Raw genomic sequence first — 22,836 nt, 5'->3', positions numbered from 1 at the left:
GTGGTCACCTCCCAAACTTTTACTCAACTTGGAATATACAGTAGAATTCATATATAACGACTCCGCTTATAACGACTATCCGTTTAGAGCGACGATAATGTTTACTCAAGTTTACTTTTATATTTAATTATTGAGAAAATATACCGTTTAGTGCGACTCCGGTTTGAGCGACCAACCGCTTATAGCGACCGTTTTTCATGATAATACATCCGATTAAAACGTCGCGCAATGTTTTATTTACACAATCTGCGCACCAATACTTCGGCGCACTCCCTCTTCCTAGGTACTTCTATCGATAGGTACTACTATTAGATATTAATAGACTGATTTAACGCCAGAGGTTCCACAAAATGAATTCTGTGAAGCGAAAGTGTTTCGCAATTGAAGAAAAAAGTAGTGCCGATTAGAAGCCGGTGAATCAAATGCGGCCCTCACAAAAGAGTTTGGCATATCCCATTCTACAATATCCACAACTAAAAAGAATAAAGATAAGATGGAGTCGCTGTTCAATGCCAACGTTTTAAAATGCAAACGTGTAAGGACTTCTACTCATGAGCAGTTGGATAAGGCATTGTTACAGTGGTTCAAGCTTCAGCGCGACCAGAAATACCCCTTAATGGAGCTCTGCTCCAAGAGAAAGCAAACTTTTTTGCTAGACAGTTAGAAATGCGAAATTTCACATGTTCCATGACAAACCGTTTCAAAGGACACATCATCGTCTGTTGTAAGATTGCTGGCGAGTCTATGTCAGTAACACAGTTTTTTCATACACTGCATGTGTATTTTATCTCTTTGTATTACAGTACATAATGTTAGTACATATGTTTGTACATTAGGATATTTAAGAACTATAAAAATAAAATATATGTGATTCCTATAAAATGTTTTATTCACCTATCGATCAGCAATCCGAACAGCTAAATGAAAAACTAATAAACTAATGTACACTTTACTACCACAAAATTAATCCGTTTTGTGCGTTGTCCGGTTAGTGTGACATAGTATATCTGGTCCCTTGAAGGTTGTTATATCCGGATTCTAGTGTATATAATATGTTAGCTATGTAATTTATAATTTGTAAAAGCTCATAGCTTTACATTTTAGTCAATTTTTATATGTTCAGAATTTTATCTTGTTAACTTATATTTTTTTGTAAATCTAATTTATCTACAAGCATTTTTTAGAAACTATATTGACGAATCTTATCCTCTGAAACCTATTTTAAAAATTGTATTGACGTATCTAAAAACTGTGTTTATTGAGACTAATGAAATTATTATTATGGTTTACGTCAAAATGTGTTTGTCATTAAACATTTCAATTTTAGAATGTTCATCGAAATTCTGACTACTCCACTGGATTCAGCAGGTTTTGGTACACCAATGTCCATAATTTCATTGAAATATGTTGCCATTGAAAAAGTTAAAGGTAAAGAAAGTTTGATGCAATAATTGTATGTCATTCCAACAAGTCTTATTGAAATCGCATAGAATATTACGAATGTTCCTTTAGTAAAAACTTATTTCAAACTACTGTATACTTAAACTGTATTTAATGAAATCTCAATTTTCTCTTCAGTTTCTATATGAAAAATCTCATCTAGTAGTCCTTTCATCTGAAGAGAAAGATTAAACTTCCTCTTGAAGATGATCACTTGTTGATCGAAATACGTGACGAGGTGTTAAAAATAATGGTTTGGTGTTGGGATAAAACTCCAAGAAGACACTACAACAAGATCAGTATTATCCTCATCATTATCAATGGATACAAACATTAAAACTTCTAACTCAGTTAATTCAAATGAAGATTTTACAAAATAAATTTTGTGTACAGATGAGGCCACATTTACACAGATTCTGTTACTATTGAAGCAGTTAAAAGTCTGCATGTTGCACTCTACTTTTATCACCTAGAATGATCAGTGAAATTCAATTAGATTTTGACACAAGTCTATTAAAGCAAATTCCGTGGTTCACCATGAATTAGAAATTATGCGAAGTACATATTGTAATTATGATTTCAAAACTGAGTAGTAGAATATACCTTCTTATTATACAACTTAGAAATACTGCATTACTCAATATCCTTTAATTTGCCTATCATGGGTTAGAAGCACAAAGTTACAATCATTGTTAAGAAATGGGAATGTTTTTTAACATGTAGATATTTTCAGCTGTTTGCCAAACCTATTGAGACGAAATAAGTCGTTTGCTTGATTAAATTTAAATTTGTATATGTTTAAAGTAATACTATACATTTGTATTGTATTGTTTGCCATTTTCACACTTTGGAGTAATACAAAATTCTCATCTATACTAAAGCATTATTTGCTACAGCCACACAACATATATTCTTGGTGATATCAGAAAGGTTCAATTTATTCAAGAGACAGATTATCTGAGTACCTTATCTAAAACACTTTTTATTCTGTAACTTTTAGAAAAAGTCTATTTCTAAAATTAAATGTATCATAAAACTTGCATATTATATAATGTTATGTACATTTTTATATAATTTTGAAGAATACTACCTTTAAATTTGTTGACTAGTCCCAACAATCTCTATTTAAAGCTATAATGAATAAATAATTCTATCTATCTTCAAATAAGAACCTACCTGGTACCCAATATGCTGATTGGCAGTATACTGAGGCCCTATTCCCACTCCTGTTCCCAAAATAGGTGGAATCGGAGGTGGGGAAAGTGGATTTCCCATCAGACCAGGAGCTATAATTCCTGCATGTTGCTGGTGACCAGAAGAACTCAGGACAGCTTGCCCACTTCCTGAGACTTGCTGTGTCGGTTTCACCTGAGAGGAGAACGACAACTGAGTTGGTATGAGGATTCCTTTTCCAGTAACACTCACCTTACATACATTTGTGGTAGTTGAGGCAGTCTGATTAGGTGAGGGGCTGTATCCTTCATGGTTATCATCTGACGGATCCTTCCCTTGACTGAACACGTTAGAATCCAGTTGTGAAGGAACAAAATTGATTTGGTTGTCTTCGCCCTCTTGTTCAGAAGTCTCCCAGACTTTTTTCACCGACGCTATCTTGTAATCCAAACTATCAACAGTATTATTACCACTGGTTATTGCATGTATAGATTTTGAAACAAAATTCTTAGAAGCCTTATCGTCTGAAAACTGAAGATCTGCACTGAAAAAGTCCAGCTTCATATCAGCTGTATCTTCTTTAAACAAAGGTAATTGAATAGGATCGGATTTATCACTTTTGCCCTGTAACAACTCGTTCATGGTTGGTTTGTTAAAGCCAGATATAACACTATTGTCAATATTGCTTTCATCCAACTTAGATCGAGGTTTGTCATTTCGAGCACCACGAGCTCCTGGTGCAGACTTGTAATTAGTATTTTCGAAAATGATCGTGTTTACTGGAGGAGTAGCGCCATCCAGGAGCGTTTTATCTTGTAGTGAACCAACTTTGTTCATCATCTGCAAACGATAGAATCAAAATCAGTAAAGTTAAATTGGGTGAGGCTTTAGTTATCATGTTTCAATCTATGTATGTGTTATATCTTTATCTTTTTTCTTTTTTTAAATTTGTATTGTATTGACACTTCCTACACAATTTTATTGTCCTACTGGAAATGAAGTATTATTATAATTATTATTAAATGAATTCTCTATTCCTCAAGGATTGTTACAATATATTTAATAACCTTCCTCATGAAATTTTCTTTCTCGTTTTTTAATGAACTGGTTTGATATATACTACGCAAAAATAATTTATGTTGGAATGTTCCACAAGGCTCCTTTACATCTTACAGTATGCAGATGATACTGCCTTAGCTTTGCAAAAAAAACAAAACTAACTTGAATACCCTGCAGGCATTATACAAGGAAAGAACTGAAGGACAACCAATCAACTCAAATACCCAGAAAAAAATATTTGGGAAAATATCAAATCTCTCTCATAATTTATTATGGACTCTTCCTTTTTTCCTCACAAATCTAATGTACCTCAATCCTATTTTGTACACTGGCTGAAGGACATTTATTATTATTTTTAATGTTGGAAAGAGTTGATAATTTACTCCAAATTTATTTGACACAAACACTGTACCAGAACTTCAGCAATTTTCTCTACTTCATCTCCTGAAGACACCAACTTGGTTGGAGAAACTTGTGTTGACAAACTTTATAACTTTTTTGCCTTTCTATAACGCAAAAAATATTTCTCTAAAATTTTTGAAATATAATCTTTATTTGTTCTCAGGAAAAAAATCTTTTCTAGAATGGAACCATAAAGTTGAATAATTTTGAATATGTTCCAAGAAACACATTGTGAGATATTTCCTAAACAGTTTATGAAATTTCCCAGACACTCTCAAGCAGTGCAAAATAGATTCCTCAGGCTTGTTGCCTTCAAATCTGGCCTCACAGTTGGAGAATATGATCATTCGGATATACTTGATATTGCGAATCTCCACACCCTTTCTTTTCGTATTTTCTATAATGTTATCCAATTTGGTACTGAAGAGCCTTAGGGCAAGTGTCTTACGGCAAAACATCGATGACATTTTGAGAGTATTTGCTAGAGCTTCTCCGATTTTTTTATATAATACTTCTATGTTGTGAAAGTTTGTGGACGTGAACCATATTTATTGGTTTTGTATTGTTCAACTTCTGTAGTTTTATTTTGTTTTTTAATTATGACTTAGCACATGTACTCAATGTACCAAAGTGTCAAATAAATAAATAAATATACCAGTGAGGATGACAGTGTTCCATGTAAGTGCAATTTATTGCCATTCATTTAAAGTAGAACTCATATGAATGATATCTGATTTTATTCCACAAATAATGTTTGAAATACAAACTGAGTAGAGAAAAGTATCTTCTGTATAATTCAGTGTATTTGTTTCGAAAGATATTGTTTCTTTCGTGTAATTCAATGTTTATATGAAAGTAGCTGTTTCAGGAGGACTTTCTTTCAGTTTGTTTCTGAAAGTTACTTCTTTGCATGATCTACATATCCATGTATAGAGTTACTTATTGTCAAATTTATTACTTCCTTCCTTCCTTTGTAAAATTCCCTCATCTTTTTTGTATCAAGATGGAGTAGTAGAAAGACAAAAACTTTCTTTCCCAGAAATTAATCACTCCTAAAAATATAACCCCTTCAATTCAATATCATTAACCTATTCAAAATTATATCAGGTGACATTAATCGTAATTATCTATGAAGTCTCACTCCAAGTATCTGTTTATTCAACTAGGAACAATCATCTTTATACTGTCCCTAATCACCATACTAAGTATGGATACTTCTCACCCGTGTCAAGGTGTAGGAGAGAAGCCACCCATCCCAATTATGACATTACAGGAATTTCACTGAATACTTTAAAAAACAGTGTAGCAATAGGATGTTAATTTCAAGTTAATATTACTTAAATTTTACATATTTACCTTGATATATGTCTACAATTATACATACATCAAGTTCAAGTTGCTTTTTAATGTATTATTGAATTTGTATATTTCTTTTTCCTCATGGGGGCAGTTTTGTTAAATAATACTGATAGGAAAGGGTTTCAATAACAGTCTAAATGTGTATCCACTACTGCTGAAGTTCTAAGAAATGAAAATCATGGGATAGAAAATATAGCAAAATACAGAAGAAATAAATAAATGAATGAACAATAAGAAACTTCTCAAATCAAATTCTGTCTGAAGCAAAACTGTTATTTTCCGATAACAGTTGTAGATGCCACTGCTCTATCCAAATAGCAGCAAATTTAGACGGTTATTTTATGAATTCACAGAATTACCTGCCTTCCTCAGGTTCTCCTGTCTACAGTCGGGTTCATTAATAACAGAGTTTGTTTCATAAATCGATTTCTGTCAATTTATTATTTTTATTGACGCAATCAGGCGTCTCCGGTAAGTAAAAAAACTTATCAACCAGATTTCAAATTTACTTCTTTTTCAGATTCACTGGGGAACACTTGTTCGCGTTCTAAAGACACTCGTCTCCAGTTAGTTTTGCAATAAATTACTCAAGTATAGTCACGATTTAATAAAATACCAGATAAGAAAGCAAAAGCATCTAAAGGCTGGCTTTCGACTGTAGTAGGTCAGATGTCAATCTTGCTGAAGTGCCTATCAGTAAGTTGAGGACCGCTCCGGAGGAGCAGGGGTGGATGGACAAGATGGGATGTTCTACACACAGTAACCGTGTGGGTAAGATATCAACTCAGGGCACTCAACCCGAGAGGGGGCATTAGGAGGAGTTTGGTGTTGAGTGCTTTGTAGGTGAAGTATGTTTAGTTTTCAGTTAGTTGTTTATACATTTACCTTCAATAACATTACAATGTATAATATGCTGATTTAATTATATTTGAAAAACTGAGAACAGTTAGTTATTTAATCATTTAAAGTTTAAGTTTCATAAACAAGTAAAATCTTAAAATCAATTTCTTGACTCTTACCTTGTCACTAGAAGGACTGATTCCATGTGAAGGCGAATGTGTTGTTTCTAACCCTTTAACACCTTCCATAGATACTGCAAGCATACTGTCGTGTTCCAGATTCCTCAACTGTGGCCCCAAAGGTTTATCCCAAGCACATGTCGGAACCGGTGGAGGGGGAACACTAGTGTCTTTTAAACCATACACATTAATGTTCTGGCTAACTTTATTAATATCATTCATATCACACATGCCATGATGTTGCTGCTGCTGATGTTGCATGGCCTGCTTTTGAAGTTTCTGTTTAGCAAAACGAGGGGGAAGTTTTGTCTGCCTAGACCTATCGAACTGACTCTTAGTTTGAGGCAAGACAGGGGGAGGATTTACAGGTGTTGCCATCAGAGAAGGAATGCTTTGTATTTGTTGTTGTGTCAACATCTGCGTGGCGGGACTAATTTTATTTTTTCGCTCACGTTCAGGTTTAACCATTTCTTTTACAGTGTCATTCTTTGGAATTGTTTTAGGTGCTTTATCATCTGCTGATTTTTGCCTTTCTTTTACGGTTTTTTTGCTTTTAACTTCTTGGAAACCCTCAGAATCACCATTTATTGAAGTTTTTTCCTCCTTTTCTTCTACTTGATCACCATCTCGATTCTTTGCAGCCATGTCAGAAATCACATTTGTATGAGCATTATGATCATTTGACTTGTCATCCTTTTTCAAAGAACCATTGGAGTTCTGCCAGATATTATCAGTGCGAGGAGCCTCGTGCCTAGTATCAGTGCGAGTAGTGTCGTGCCTAGTATCACTACGTGCAGTATCATTCCTGTTTTCATTTCGATTAGTATCTTGTCGGGTATTATCATTGCGGTTGGAATCGTACCTTCGATCCGCACCTAAACGTGATGCAGGAGCAGAGCTTCTTCCACCACGGTTTACATTTGATGTGGATCTGTTACCCTGCATTTTCCCCTGCATCTTCCGATTATCTTTATTTTTCTCATCAGAATTTTCCGTAGCATCACATACTTTATCACCCATTTTGGGTTTGTTTTTTTGACTATCAGGTTTACTTTTTGACTTGGATTTATCATCGCTCTGTGCTGGCTCAGCTCGATTCCCAATAATACCTGCCGCAAGTGCTTGCTGGTTCTGCTTCGTCTTATCTTCAACAACCGTTAGGTTTTCAGAAGAGTTAGCTTCGTCACTGAAAACCTTCTTTTCCCTTTCCCTTTCCTCTTGGTGTCCTCCAAATGGACTCTTAGCAGGAGGAGGGCCGTACCCATCTATTCTCTTACCCATACCCATTCTACCAGATCTAAAGTTTCCACCACCCCTGCCGTGTCGAGATGGCTCACCTCGAGGTACATAATTACTATCTCTTTTATCAGACTTTTCCTGTTTCTTTTGCTCGCCCACAAATTTTTCTTGCCTGATTTCACGAATTTTATCGTCCTTCTCCGCTTTTCTAGGTGGATTTGAATTCTTTTGGTCGTTTGTTTCAATTTTTTGAGCTTCAAGTTTCTGTTGGACTGAATGATCTTCTGCAGACCCATCAGAATCAGTAGTCATGTATGATTCCGTGTTTCTACCACCATGTTTCTGTCCACGGCTAGAAGGTCTTCTCTGCCAAGGCTGCCCTCTTGGTGTATGATAATCATTGGGTACATTACCCCACCCTTTTTTCTGACCATAGGGTCGATTACGATTTGTATTATGTTCATCACTTTTTTCCTGCTTCTTCGGTTGTTCTACTGATGATTTAGGTACAGGTTTATGTGTGTCCACAGTTTTTTTTTCCTCAACAACAACCTTATTCTGAATTTCTTCCGAAGGGGGTGGTATAGAATCTGCCCAAGCACTTATGAACTGTGGTTCTTTTTTTTGCTCTTCCTCTTTCTCATACTTTTTAATTTCCGATTTAACTTCCACTGGTTGTCCGCGTTTCAGCTGAGTTAAATTCCTCTTTTCATTACGCATATCATCAGCTTCAATTCGTTCCTTTGTGATAGGTCCTGGGACTGCCCGGCGATCTTCTCGAATATGGTCCCTACGTTTCTCCTCGTATGCTGATTCAGACCAAGAGCCCATGTATTCCCTTGGTTCTGATTCACGGGAATGTCGTGCTGAACGAATATCCCGATTATCAGGTCTCTGTTGACGATCTCTCTCATATCTGTCAGGGTTTTCCTCACGCATTTTTTCTCTCTTTTCCCCCCAATCTTCATGGCTCAGTCGAGTACTGTGATCTTGTTTCTTATTATCCATTTTCTCAACCTCCTTATGCCAAGTATTTTCTTCCTGTTCCCGTCGATTGAACTGCTGCTCATGATGTCCTTGATGTCTATTTTCCCGACCCTCTTCTTGATAAGCAGCTTCCTGAACAGGTTTTGGAGTATTATCTTGGGAATGGTAGGAGCTCCTGAAACTATCCTCAGAGCTTTGTCTCCTGTATTCCTTTTGCTCTTCTTCCCTTTCCACTTCAAGACTATCTTGCCTTGCACTTCTGCTATGAACCAGATTTTGACTTGAATTTGACTGGTGTTTCAGATTATTTTGGTTATTTGAAGCCCATCGATTATCAAAAGATTGATGATGATATTGCTGCTGCTGTTGTTGCTGATGTGATGACTGTTGATGAGGTTGCTGCTGCTGCGATTGTTGTTGATGAGTTTGAAGATTTGAGTTACTATTATTCCGTTGATGTTTGAGGAATCTCGGAGGAAGGTCTTCTTTGAAATGTTTTGAGAAACTTGGGCCATTCTGTTCTCTATTATCTCTTGGCTCTCTATCAGAAGGTTTCATGTGCTTTCTACTTGGGAAATTCTTTCCTTCGATTTGTGTTAATTGTCTAAACGAACTGCCCTGAGTGACAGATTGGTTTTTATCTTCTACAGTATCATTAGGAGTCCGTGATCTATTATCTCTTTCTCGAGGAGGATCTTTATTATCACGTTCTTTGTCCTTCTGAAAGTCCGGTAATGGAATATCTACATGGTTGATAGGCTTGGGTGGTACTGTACTGGGATTGATTGTACCGATTCCTTCTTGGTTATCCCTATCCCGCTTCTGGATTCTTTCATTCAGTTCAGACAGTTTTTTGGCTGCAGCTTGGCTTCTTTCTTCACTGAACCTCTTTTCTTCTTCCTCCTTTCTTTGCTTCGCCCTCTGCACTGCTATTTCGACTTCCTTATCGGTTTGACTGCGTCTTTGAGTCCAAATGTCTTCTTCCTCAGAAGATCGTCCCCTCGATGTATTTGATCGTGAACTGCTCCACTGCCGCTGGTTGTCAATATCATGACTTTCACTACGCTCGTCTCTGTGTCCTCGTTGCTGCTGATGCCTTCTAGTGTCCCTTTTGGTGCTTCTTTCACTTTCTTCGTCGCTAAATGCCAATTTCTGACTGAAAATACATTTTCGAATAATTATTCCAAAATATACAATATGCGAGTTTTTTTATATTATATTAAACTTTGGCATTTGTTTCTGCTTGAAATTAGAATAATAATAACTTGGGCACTAGTTTGCTAGGAGCAGTAGCTAGGCAGTCTCTGAATTGTTTTTATTATTATAGATAGGATAGACAGTTTCACATAGAAAGATCGAGACTAGAGTCAAAATTTAATGTTGAAGTAACACAGGTTTGTAGGAGTCTCTCGCCTTGGACTTTGACCCGAAAAAGTTCAGAAAACATGCTATAAATCATAGTCACTTGAATAGACTTATCTCATGTCATGTAAATGATTCGAAGAGATCAATAAATTTATCTATCTATCTATCTAGGAGAAAAAATTCACTTCAAATTTCCTATACGTTGCCTGGCCCTCACTTAAATTTTATGATAAATTACCATGAACACTAGGCAATTTAAAATATACTGTTGTTTAAAGATGCAGCTTTATATCTTACTATATGATGGAATAGGCCGATACTTGATGAAAATCCATAACTAACATATTCGAAACGTATGGCGAAACAAGTGTTGCATTTTTATAAAACTATCTAGTGAAAATCGCACAATAAAGTGTTTTTAGAATACGTTATATCTTACTTGTGGAATTGAACCATTCATGAATCACAACTCAAATTTTTTATAAGTTTTAAGTCATTAAATTATTTTATTTTATTTATTTATTTATTTACGGGTAACCCCAATTTGTATACACGAATTCAATACATTTTAGGAAGTAAACACTAATACTAATCTAACTTTAATTATACTAATAACTTAAGAATAAAAATATTTGAATATTTGAGCACTTATTCCTGTGATTTACAGTTGAATATTTTTCAATCTATTTCTAAGAGAACATTCAGGAATATAAAATAAGTCAAGATCAACCTTATTGCCATTAGAAACTATTCTAGAAAGTGGAGAATTTTTACCATAATTACACCTGTGGAAGTCAATTGCAAACATTTGATTGTTCCGTGTCCTTCTAGGAGGTACGTGAAGTTTAATTTCAGAAAGAAGAGTTGAACAATCAATTTTCGAACTGAACAACTTATGGAGGAATATAATATCTGCATGAATTCTACGAGTACTGAGTTTTGATATATCTGTTTTGAGACGGATATCTGAGAGTGAGTGATCGTTCAGAGGCCGGCCGGCCGATCGATCTTGACCCACAAATCATTTATCTATTAATGCAACTGCCATTTCAATACTTATATTATAAAAAAACAGGGGAATTCTGATAGCAATTGACATATAATCTCAAATTATCGTTATCCCATTTGGAATCAGGAGTATTGTAATTACCAGCTAAAATGATTGTGCTATTGGGAGGGTTGGCAAAAATAATTAAAAACAATAAACAATTATCGATTTTTTCGTGCAGAAAAATCAACTAATACTGCCATTATTTCACTGTCATGAGGTAATTGGATATATTGAGGCAGGTGAATGCCCGGCGGCGATATTCTGTGATTTGAGTCGGGCATTCGACTGCGTCAATCATCAAAAACTTTTACTGAAATTGGAAAGGTATGGGCCAAGAGGTGCCTCTCTCAATTGGATATCCTCATTCCTTGAAGGTAGGAGTCAATATGTATCTCTCCAGTGTACGGTCAATAATGAAATCCAGAGTATAAATTCTGAGCCTTTAAGCGTAGGTATGGTCTATATGTAAACAATATAGACTCTGTTGTTTCTGAAGTTCAGTATACAGCTTATGCTGACGACATTTCTATGATCATCTCAGCACCAGATGACGAAATACTGAAAGACAAATGTGCTTCTGCAGTTGAACAAATATCAGATTTTTTCAATTATCATGATTTATTTTTTAATTCGGATAAAACAAATATTATTCGTTTTCATAATAAACAAAATAGGATAGAAGCTTCAGTTTCAGTGCTGATAACGTGACATACTCAAAATCGAATAAAAGTGTTAAATTCCTGGGAATTGTTCTTGACGAAAACTTGAACTGGTGCTCATTGCCAACATCTAATTTCTAAGCTCAACTCAATAAAATTTCTATTTATGAATCTGCGGACAGTTCTAACTACCACTCAACTAATGAGAATTTATTATGATTCAAGACTGAGGTATGGTGTCTGCTTCTGGGGTGGATCATCCATGACTCATAATTCATTGCTCAAAAACGTATTACACAGTGTATTGCAAATGTCTCCAGGAGAGAATCTTGCAAACAAATTTAAAAAAAAAATAGATTTCATGTGCCATATGTAAGACTAAGAGTGACTTCATTTGCACCAGAATACATTGGAATAAAAATATTCGACAAACTGCTCAATCATTTCAGGGAAGAACATAATTTTGTGATGTTTAAGAGAAATTTGAAGAGTTTTTTAATTGAACAATGTTTTTATTCATTGAATGAATTTTTAGATTAGGTAGGGTATTTTAGTTTTAAGGTGATGTTTTCTACTTATATGTTTCTTATACTCTGTCTTTATTTTTACTTCTTTTATTGACTATTCCTAAACAATGTATATTGTCTACATGGAAAATAAAGTATTATTATTATTATTATTTTCGACCACGCCACTGAAAATGACTGCCGGAGTTGCAGTTGATCCGTTTGGAGATTGTAACCACAGCAAAATCCGGAAACCAACCAAAACATTGACGCCAGCCATGAAAGCCTACATTTCTATACAGAAAAACTCAACAGCATGACATATTCAGGTCCAGTCAGTTTTCGTTATTGAATGAAAGTAAAAATGGCAAAAAACAATTCAATTCCAGTTTGGTGAAATTTGGTATATGATTATAGAATTACATAAGAAATAATATTTCCCAGTGAATTCGAAATTAAACAAAAAATGTTATTTCTCAACAAAAAAGGCCTGTTTGAAGGTGGTTTACAATGTTTCGTGGTGCATTTCATTAGTTCGGACTTCCATTGTCTAATATGATACAAATTGATTTGACATCCCTGAAAGAATCTGTGAAAAATTAAATTGATTAGCTGAAAAATAACAATTTTATTAAGCAATAAACTGAAATTACAATGAAATAACATACAAGCAACAAAAAAAAATCGGGTTATCACCCGAAGACGATTGTGGATACCAACAATCGAAACGTTGTGAAGTAACTTGGTTAAGAAGCTCTCAATTTATAATTTTCATGTCTTGTTAATATTCAATAGTTCAAGTTTTTTTTATTTTTTTTTTTTGGTTGTTGCTTGTATATTATTTCATTGTAATTTCAGCTTTTTGCTTAATAAAATTGCTATTTTTCAGCTAATCTTTTTAATTTATTACCGATTCTTTCAGGGATTTCATACAGTGTGACCCATTTAAGATGGAAGCACCCTTATAAAACTTACATTTTTCAACCGATTGGAATGTTTTTTTTTTTGTTAGGTAGATATTCTAAAAGTCTATTAGGACACCAAATATCATGAATAAATCTCAATTTCCAGGGCCAACTAATCTTATTTTTCAAGGTCAACAATCTGAAAAAATTACTAGCGATTTTTTTAGAAAAACTCTGAGTACACCACTGGATTTGTGACATTTTCAAATGTAAATTACGTTGAAATGCGTCAATCAATAAAAAAGTTATAAAGGAATGAAATTTGAAAAATATGTTGTAAAATGAAATTTTAACAACGTTCTTACTACACCACTGTTGATTATTGAAAAAATTATTGGGGTGATTATTGCAATGTCGTACAATTATAACATCTGAAAGTCATGATGGTAAAAATAGTCTATACGTATTTCTCGAAGTGGAGTGGATACATAAACAAGTACAATCAGGAGAGAACTCCTGGTTAATCTTCATGAAAACAATTTCAACAATATAAGACAAGTCTAATGTACTCCCAATAGAAATTATAACGAAAAAAATATGCAATGGATAATAATTATTATCATTCCAGTAGGTAACATCAGCTGTGATTTCTTCCTTTTGTTGAATAGCAAAAAAATGAGATTTGCAATTTTAACTGCCTGTTATTCAGAATGCATTAATGAAATAAACAAGTTAGCTGTGATTTACAGTTTCTCATCTATTTATTTGCGCATGAATTGTCATTTTGTTACGCACCATTAGTGAACTGAATAATTTGTGTTTCAAAATAAAAACAGATAATGGCTCAATTGTCAATTCAAGAAAAAATGGAAATTATACCTCTTTCCGGTGATGATTACCGGAGTGAAAGAGAAGTAACTAGAATATTCAATGAAAGACACCCAAATCGTCCAGCCATAAGTAACAGCACGGTACATAAAATAAACCAAGTTTTCAATCGGACTGGAGCAGTAACCACATATATTTTAAAGAACAATTTACGAAGAAGGAACGAAAATAATCAGACTATATTAGATTACTTCAGAAATAATCCAAATAGTAGTTTGAGGGATGCCAGCTTAGATTTAAACTTACCTAGGGAGAATGTTAGGCGATGTCTGAAGAAAAATAAATTGAGGCCATTTAAACCAAAGTTTTTACATACTCTGGAACTAGGTGATCAAGAAAAACGATTGGAATTCTGCTTATGGGCCCAGGGCGAGTATCTTAATGACAGGCAATTTTTAAAGAAAATTTTATTTAGTGATGAAGCTAGTTTCACAACAAATGGAGTGGTTTCATCACAAAATATTCGCTATTGGGCCACTGAAAATCGTAACTGGGTGATAAACTGTAAAAGGCAGTTTTCAGAAAAAGTGAACGTTTGGTGTGGAATACTGAATGAAAGGATAATTGGACCATTCTTTTTCGACGGCAACATAAATGGCGCAATTTTCCTACAATTTTTAAGGAATGAATTTTCGGAAGCAATAGATGAACTTCCCCTTGCAGAAACAAGAAATTTATATTTTCAGTTAGATGGTTGTTCCATACATAATGCGGGAATTGTGAAGAGTTGGCTGAATCAAAATTACCCTAATCGTTGGATAGGAAGGGAGAGTACATTAATTGGATGGCCACCAAAATCGCCTGACCTTACTTCACTCGATTTTTTCCTTTGGGGTTATGTTACACAAAAGGTTTACAAATCACGACCAAGGAATCGAGTGGAACTGTGCACCAGAATTCAGCAAGCTTGCGATACAATTACTCCACAACAATTGAGGAATACTTTAAAAAACATTCGTAAGCGATATGATAAATGCATTGAATTGGATGGAAGTTTGGTGGAGGCCACCAGAATATGAATTGCACTCATTTATTTTTCAATTCGGTATCTTCTTGGTTTCTATTTTTACATTGATTGTGAATAAAAGATTGTTTTCCGCTAGTTTGTAGCAATTAGAAAAATGTACTTACAGTTAGTTTTTTGTAGATTCATTTGAAATTATTGACACTAAAGTTTGTTATGATAAACTGATTGATTGATATGGTTCGACATACATTATGAAAGGAAATTGATTCTCCCATAAACGTTTCATGAATTTTATTTGAATAAATAATATTTTGTTGAATATTGCCCCTAATCCAGTGGTGTAGTAAGAACGTTGCTAAAATTCCATTGAACAACATATTTTTCAAATTTTATTCCTTTATAACTTTTTTATTACCGAACAGATTTCGATGAAACTGTGATCAGTAATATTTCAAGACATCCTGAATCCAGTGGAGTATACAGAATTTTCATAAAATTCCTGAACATGAATTGGTGGGTTGATTAAATGGCATATTTTTCAAATTTCATTCCTTTATAACTTTTTTTATTGATTGACGCATTTCAACGTAATTTACATGTTACCCATTTGAAAATGTCACAAATCCAGTGGTGTAGTCAGAGTTTTTCTAAAAAAATCGCTAGTAATTTTTTTAGATTTTTGACCTTGAAAAATAAGATTAGTTGGCCCTGGAAATTGAGATTTATTCATGATATTTGGTGTCCTAATAGACTTTTTGAATATTTACCTAACAAAAAAAAAATCATTCCAATCGGTTAAAAAAAGTAAGTTTTATAAGGGTGCTTCCATCTTAAATGGGTCACACTGTATAAATTTATATCATATTAGACAATAGAAGTCCGAACTAATGAAAAAAAGGCTCGATGAATGTTCATGAAGTGTCCGTCTAATTAAAAGCAAAAACCAATGACAAATTTCAATTTTATTTAAATCTTTTAATTGAGACTAGAGTCTTAAATAACCGATTGTAATGATGTCACTGTACCAGAAATATTGACAGTGAGGTTCTGAAAAATAACATTACAATCTTCAAAACTTTGTATACTATAAAAAGTAAAAATTGGGCTTCTATCATTTTTTTTCAATGATTTCAACTTCTACTCACTTGTAATCTATTTCATCGGATTCGGCCCAGCCCATATCTTTACCGATTTCATCCATTCTATTCAACTCTTCTTCCTTTATTATTGGTCTGGGGGCTACTTCTTCGCCATCTCTTTCTGCCAATCGTGGCGGGCGATTATCCAAAGGTCGACCACCTCGCCCATTAATAGACGTCGGTAACGTCGAAGGATTTTGATTACCAGTTCCCGGTCCTTGTTGGAAATTGCTACCTTTGCACATCTACAATGAATAAATGAAATTGAAGTCATCAAACAATAGATTAATACTGATTAAAACTGTAGTGCCACAGAGTCTGTTTTTGTTGTTCAATACAAGATTGATACATCTATCCCTTTCGCATGATTCGCTTGATAATGATGATCTTTCCATTTTATAGAAATTCATATTGAATATAGCATAAAGAAAATAACTTTTGTCTGATTTCTACTATGTTTATCATTTGATAAGACCGGTTTCGGTTTGTTAAACCATTCTCAAGTAAACTTGATATTTAGAAAAGTGAAAAATGGTTCCAAGGCTAATTCATTAATCTTGAATGTTTCAAAAACAAACAATAGTGTGATTTTCTTCACAAACTTCCCATAAATGGCTCTTAAAGAAATTGATCTCAAAGTTTCTGGGTGATTTAATGGACATTTTAAGAAACTCAAGAGCAAGACCTCTAGGGATTATACAGTGAGAGTGGTATCTAAATAATTCGGCTTTAAAACTGTGGAAATGCATTAACTGATTTCCAGCTTCTTTACAGTAATTAATGCATTATTTATGTTAGAGGTTGTATACTAGCTACACAAGCTCAATCGATATTCATCAAAATGTTCACTTCTTATACTAACACCCCTAGTTTATAATAATGCAAGGTAAGGTAAGGTAATGCAGAGAGGTAAGGTAAAGTATCCATTTTTTGACGTTAACGAAAAAGTAAAGTATGAATAATTGCCATAGTGATTATAGGTTTTGGTAATTTTTGAGTTGGCAGGAATGCATAAACAAATCTTGACAGCAGCAATCACTCATATGAAATAAATAACTTCCATTTCTATATATTTTCAAATTCAACAATTCACTTTACTGGAGTGTTATAGCCAATTTCTCTTCTAGAGATATCGATCCATACCTTTTTTTTAACAATGAAGGCGTTAACAATTTCACTAAATGTTCATAACATATTCTGTTCATTCTTGTGTACAAAAATTGATCATCATTTTTCATTCTTTTATATAATATCCATCAAAATTCGTAGTATGGCGCTTTCTGATTGGTCGGAGGTAAGAACGCAACGCAGAAAGTTTAAATCAGCCAACTTTTTACCTTGCCTTACCGACGTTACCTTACCTTACTTTTTATCTAGAATGCAAGTGTGTTTTCTCAATACTTCAACTTTCTTACCTTACCATACCTCGTTACCTTGCGTTTTTATAAACTAGGGGACAGAAATAGTAGACACCAGACTACCTAACCCTAGACTCTCACTGTAAGGTCAGATAAGGATCCCAGAGAGAATTTAGTAATATTAGATCCCTTGAAACTATGAATGGGTCTACACTGGAATTATGTAAAGATACATTCAGAGAAGGCACTCACGTTATATCATTTGAAAAGACTTGAGTACTTGACAGAACCAATAATATATAGAAAATCAACTGAAATTCAATATCACAGACAATTCCAATGGAAAAAAAGAAAAAATCAACAATTTAATCCATGCCCGCAACAGATGGAATTCAACTGAAGATTCAATCTATAAACAATTGGGTTAACGAAGGAATTTACACGAAAGAATATATATGTTATAAAACACATACTTTTATAAAACATACTTTTCGCCTAGAAGTGAAAAATAAATAGAATACAGATACTGTTTGCTTTGAAACAGCATGGACTATTGTTTGGATGATATCTAGAATACAGTACATCGAAGAGAGATAGCTATGTAAAAGTGTGTAGTCGGTAATTTCTATGATATTCCTACCAATCGATGAAGTGTTCCTCTCGTTTGACATTTACATGTTGTTTATTGTAACAGTTTCTACGATTCTACAACTAATAAACTACGGGCATTTTACCAGAATATTCAATATGCCAGATATCAGGCTTGAAAAATGTAATTGAAAACGTTTGTACAGAATAATTAATAAAGTTCTGACGAATTTAATGGAATCGACCCAAAATAGTTATACGGGGGTTGCCTCTATTAGTGAATTTAAAAAATAAAGACAATTCTTCATGTACAACTAGAGTTGTAGATGAAACATCAGCTATGAAAAATTTGCAGGTTATGATTCACAAATTCGGAAAATTGCTTCAACTCAATTATCACTAGCCATGAGAGTCATAAATTTTCAAAATTATAATTTTTATTGTGTTTAGCCATTTTGGTCAGCCATTTTAGTAAAAGTTTGTGTTGTCTGTTTGGATGATACGCATCTTTCAAGCATGTCAACATAATCGATGCTGAAGAAACTTACAAAAGAAGGCATCACACCACGTATTTGGGGTGGAAAAGGTTGTTGCTGTTGGCCCACCTGGACCGAAAGCTGCGGTGGGGATCCCTGGTGGGCCGGGCCCGGTCTTCCTGATCCAGAATTCTCTGCTCCTTGAGCTCCAACAGACTTTTGCCCACCTTGGGTCCAAGAACCTGCAAATAATAATGAGATCAAAGATTTAAAATTACCAAACAAAATTTTATAACTATAAATATATATGAGTGCATACAGGGTGGTCACTAAAAATAATTATATGAACTCTCCAACCTTCCAGGATTTTCCAGTCCCACTGAAAATTTCAAATTGTTAATGTAAATTATCTGATATTTCTCATGAAGGGTTGAAAAGTATTCAAGTTTAAAAGTATTAGTAGTATTATTCTGTTTGATTTGGTTACCCTTATGCACAAACCTTCATTAAAAATATAATACATAATGTAAGCATAAGTACAAAGTACTAATTGATTGGTAAATATAAAATGGTATATAGTTATTATAAAAAGTTAATATAATAACATATAGGATAAAGAAAATAAATAATGAGTTTTTTATTTGTTATGACCAGTTTCAAGTTTACATTTTTTCATTTATTGAAGTCTGTATTGTAAATTCATTCAAAATATTCAATCAATCAAAAATACTATGAAACAGGAAGACATGCTTCAGAGATAACATTTTTCCAACAATTGTGTTTGCTGTTTGGTTTTTTTTTTTTTACATTTTTTTCCTTTATTGAGGCTTGTATTGTAAATTCATTCGAAATATTCAAACACCAATCAAAAATACAATGAAACAGGAAGACAGGCTTCAGAGATAAAATTTTTCCAACAATTGTGTTTGTTGTTTGGTACTTTCTTACATTTTTTTCCTTTGTTGAGGCCTGTATTGTAAATTCATTCAAAATATTCAAACACCAATAAAAAATACTATGAAACAGGAAAACATGCTTCAGAGATAAAATTTTTCCAACAATTGTGTTTGTTGTTTAGTCTTTTCTTCTTCCCTCAAGTGAAGCATAAATATCCAATTGTGGAATACCGAAAACTTTGAGGTCTCAATTAGCAATAAATCAATTAACTTTAGAAGTTATTTTTTTTTTGGACAAAACACAAGTACTACAGGAATATACTTGTGAAATTCACCAATTTGAAATATAAATCCTCTCATATTCTAGGCCAGAATTTTCCACAATAATGTAAAATTTTCCAGACAAAAGGATATAGTTAAAAGGATATAGTTATAACTGAAGAGGAAATTATTGAAACCAGACTATAGTTGAAAATGAAATTCCATTTTTCTCAGTAAGACACCATTAAAGATTTTATTCAACTAGGCGCTAGAATTGAAGACATTTCCAGATATGTGAAGACGAATTAAAATTGTCAGTCTTCAAATCTGGTGATAGATGATCTCACATAAATAATTATTGTCCTGTCTCATCTGTTTTGTCAAATTGTTTTAAGGTTTTTAAAGTGGCCATATGTAATTTCATGTAACCTGTAGTTGAAGAGGCCACAACTCCATATCAACATGGTTTCACGTATTGGAGAGCCATGTTATATCTTTGATATTCAAGTATTAAGTTTTCTGTCGTTTCCATAAATGGCGTTTTCGCAACGTGAAATGTCATCGCCCTTATCAACTCAGGCTTGTTATTCAAGGACAGTGGAGTTCAGCATTCGTGGTTCAGCCTAGCACCACTGACGAGACTTATGGCGGGTTGAAACAGGGCTGTCTGGTCTTGTAATCACCTTAAAACTTTCAAATACTCTTAATTCATATGATCAGAAGGATGTGATAGGTCAATAAAAAATTCGTCTTTTACAATGGACACTTTTCCAATTCATGTCTCAATGCTATATGCAGATGATCCAAAAATGTATCTACCAATATCTGACCGTAACCGTAAACAACTTCAGAATGACCTGAACGAAGTGCATGGTTAACATTTATCACCTAATGTATCTGAATATAAAAAAAACGAGTGGTCCAATTTTCGATGACTCTTCCGCATAGATCCGGCTGAATTTAAGCGATGGCCTCTGTTATGTTCACCTTTAGGGCATCGGTCGATTGTGGTTTATTTGCATAGACCTGCGACTTCAAGGAAAAAGTCTAGCGGGGTCAAATCGCATGACCTTGGTGGGCAATTCACATCACCCCTGCGAGAGATAACCTCACCCTCAAATCATTCATGCAAAATGTCAATCGTGGCGTTTGCTGTGTGGCACGTGGCGCTTTCCTGCTGGAATCACATGTCGTCTAGGTCCATATGGTTCAATTTGGGCCATAGGAAATTAGTTATCATCGTTCTGTAGCGCTCGCTGTTGATGGTGACCGCCTCACTAACGTCGTTTTCAAAAAAGTATGGACCAATTACGCCGTCGGCCCAAAATCCACACCAAACGGTAACTTTTTGAGGATGCATTATCACCTAGTTTACCTCGCGTGGGTTGGTGTCGGCCCATATACGGCAAATTTGCTTGTTAACACAGCCATTCATCAAAAAATGCGCCTCGCCACTAAAGATGATTTTTCGGCCAAAATTGGAGTCCTCTTCCAAACGATTCGAAGCCCAGTCAGCGCGAACAAACGGCGTTGTTTATGGTCATGAACTTTGAGCTCCTGGGTCAATTGGAGCTTGTACGGGTGTAGGCCCAAGTCCCGACGCAAAATTCGCCAAGTTGAAGTCTGCGAAAGGCCGAGTTCTTGTGCACGGCGAAGACTAGACTGCCTCGAGTTCTGCTGTACACTTTCACGAACCGCGACGATGTTCTCGGCCGATCTTGCTTTCCTTAAACGTACGGGTGTTGGCTGATTGTTTACTGAACCGGTCGTCTCAAATTTGGCCACCAAACGTTGAAGAGTCGACTGTGAAGGGCCACCACGTCTACCGTAAAATGGGCGTAATGCGCGCAACGTTTGCGTTAACAAACACTCATTTTGATATTAAAGTTTCATTTGAACGTGCTGTTCAATCGTGTAACTTGCCATGATGATTTAGCATAAACAACTGAATAATTAACAAAAGATTTGACAGATGTCACCAAAACAAAATGGCCGCCACGGGGCGCCAAAATCTACCCGCGCCAATTGAAAAACCCTTTATAACATATAGAAGGAAAAACATTTATTGAATTTTCTTATATAAGACATAGCACTTTCACTGAATGAAATTCCCGAAGTCTTCCAGGTTTTTCCTGACCAATTTGTCCTGTTTTGGGGAACCTTTACGTATGAGTTAGATAATTCATAAGGTCAAACTATTTTGAATCAGGGTACTTCTACTTCTGCCCAAGAGGCTTTCATACTTCAGATGTAGCCCATCAAAATGTTTGCTAGTTAAGAGTGACTTTATTCAATCGTGCAAATATCACTTCAAGGAAACGTTGGCTGGACAGTACTTATATGAATAGACTTTTTAATTTTTCAAAAACTATTCCAGGTTGCTATAATCTTCAAGAGAAAGATCAAATTGATTTTCCCCTTGAAGATGATCACTTGGTGATCGAAACACGTGTCGAGGTGTTGAAATAACAGTTGGGTGTTGGGAAAAAACTCCAATAATGTACAATCTATTGGAAAATAAATGTCGTTATTGTTATTATAAGTAAACTATTACCAATCATATTTCAAATTTTATTTCCAAATGGAGTGGTTTTCTCCAACAGGAAACAATTCCGATTCTCAGAAGAAGAAAAAAAAAATTTCATTTGTGATCAGCTAATTATGATTATCAATAATAAATCCAAACCTTCCGTGCTGATGTCCGAAGCCTGATAAATTTCAAGATACCACAATTCGCTAATAGGAAAAATTCAATATTCTATAATTACCTACCAAGAACAAATGTCTTCACGTAATCAACAATCACTACAATGTATTATAATTTTGATGGGATTTATAACAAATGCTATTTAATTTTTTGATCAAGTAAACTGGGTGATAATTCACTTCACATATAATAAGAGAACATACTTGGACTGGTTGTAAATAAAATTATCTAAAAGAACAATTAGTTCAGCCCAGTCTCAACTCACCTACACTGATACCCATCAGAAAACAACTACTCCTCTGGCTAATACCACGAAGGCCATCGGATTATATCCGACAGGTGTCATTTCATTAACCTTCAGTGTAAGCGAGTTGAGACTGGCCTGAACGAAT

At 34.5% G+C, this 22,836-nt stretch overlaps 1 protein-coding gene across 3 annotated transcripts in view; it reads right to left on the bottom strand.

Moving 5' to 3' along the window:
• Positions 1–22,836, bottom strand: part of nocte (no circadian temperature entrainment) — a 44,859-nt gene that overhangs the window by 12,919 nt on the left and 9,104 nt on the right. For 2 of the 3 annotated variants that reach the window (XM_074172825.1, XM_074172827.1), the window contains exons 5-9: positions 18,653–18,822; positions 16,165–16,403; positions 6,453–9,834; positions 2,866–3,453; positions 2,617–2,808 (exon numbers count right to left, since the gene is read on the bottom strand). In XM_074172825.1, coding sequence (XP_074028926.1) covers positions 2,617–2,808; positions 2,866–3,453; positions 6,453–9,834; positions 16,165–16,403; positions 18,653–18,822 — 4,571 coding nt within the window. The remainder of the gene's footprint in view (positions 1–2,616; positions 2,809–2,865; positions 3,454–6,452; positions 9,835–16,164; positions 16,404–18,652; positions 18,823–22,836) is intronic. The other variant, XM_074172826.1, reaches the window with a different exon arrangement.

The sequence above is a fragment of the Leptinotarsa decemlineata genome, unplaced genomic scaffold (assembly GCF_025532065.1).
Source record: "Leptinotarsa decemlineata unplaced genomic scaffold, Ldec_3_MD MMD2_tig00000199_RagTag_RagTag, whole genome shotgun sequence".
Classification (NCBI taxonomy): domain Eukaryota; kingdom Metazoa; phylum Arthropoda; class Insecta; order Coleoptera; family Chrysomelidae; genus Leptinotarsa; species Leptinotarsa decemlineata.
This window is presented reverse-complemented; position numbering and strand designations above follow the sequence as displayed.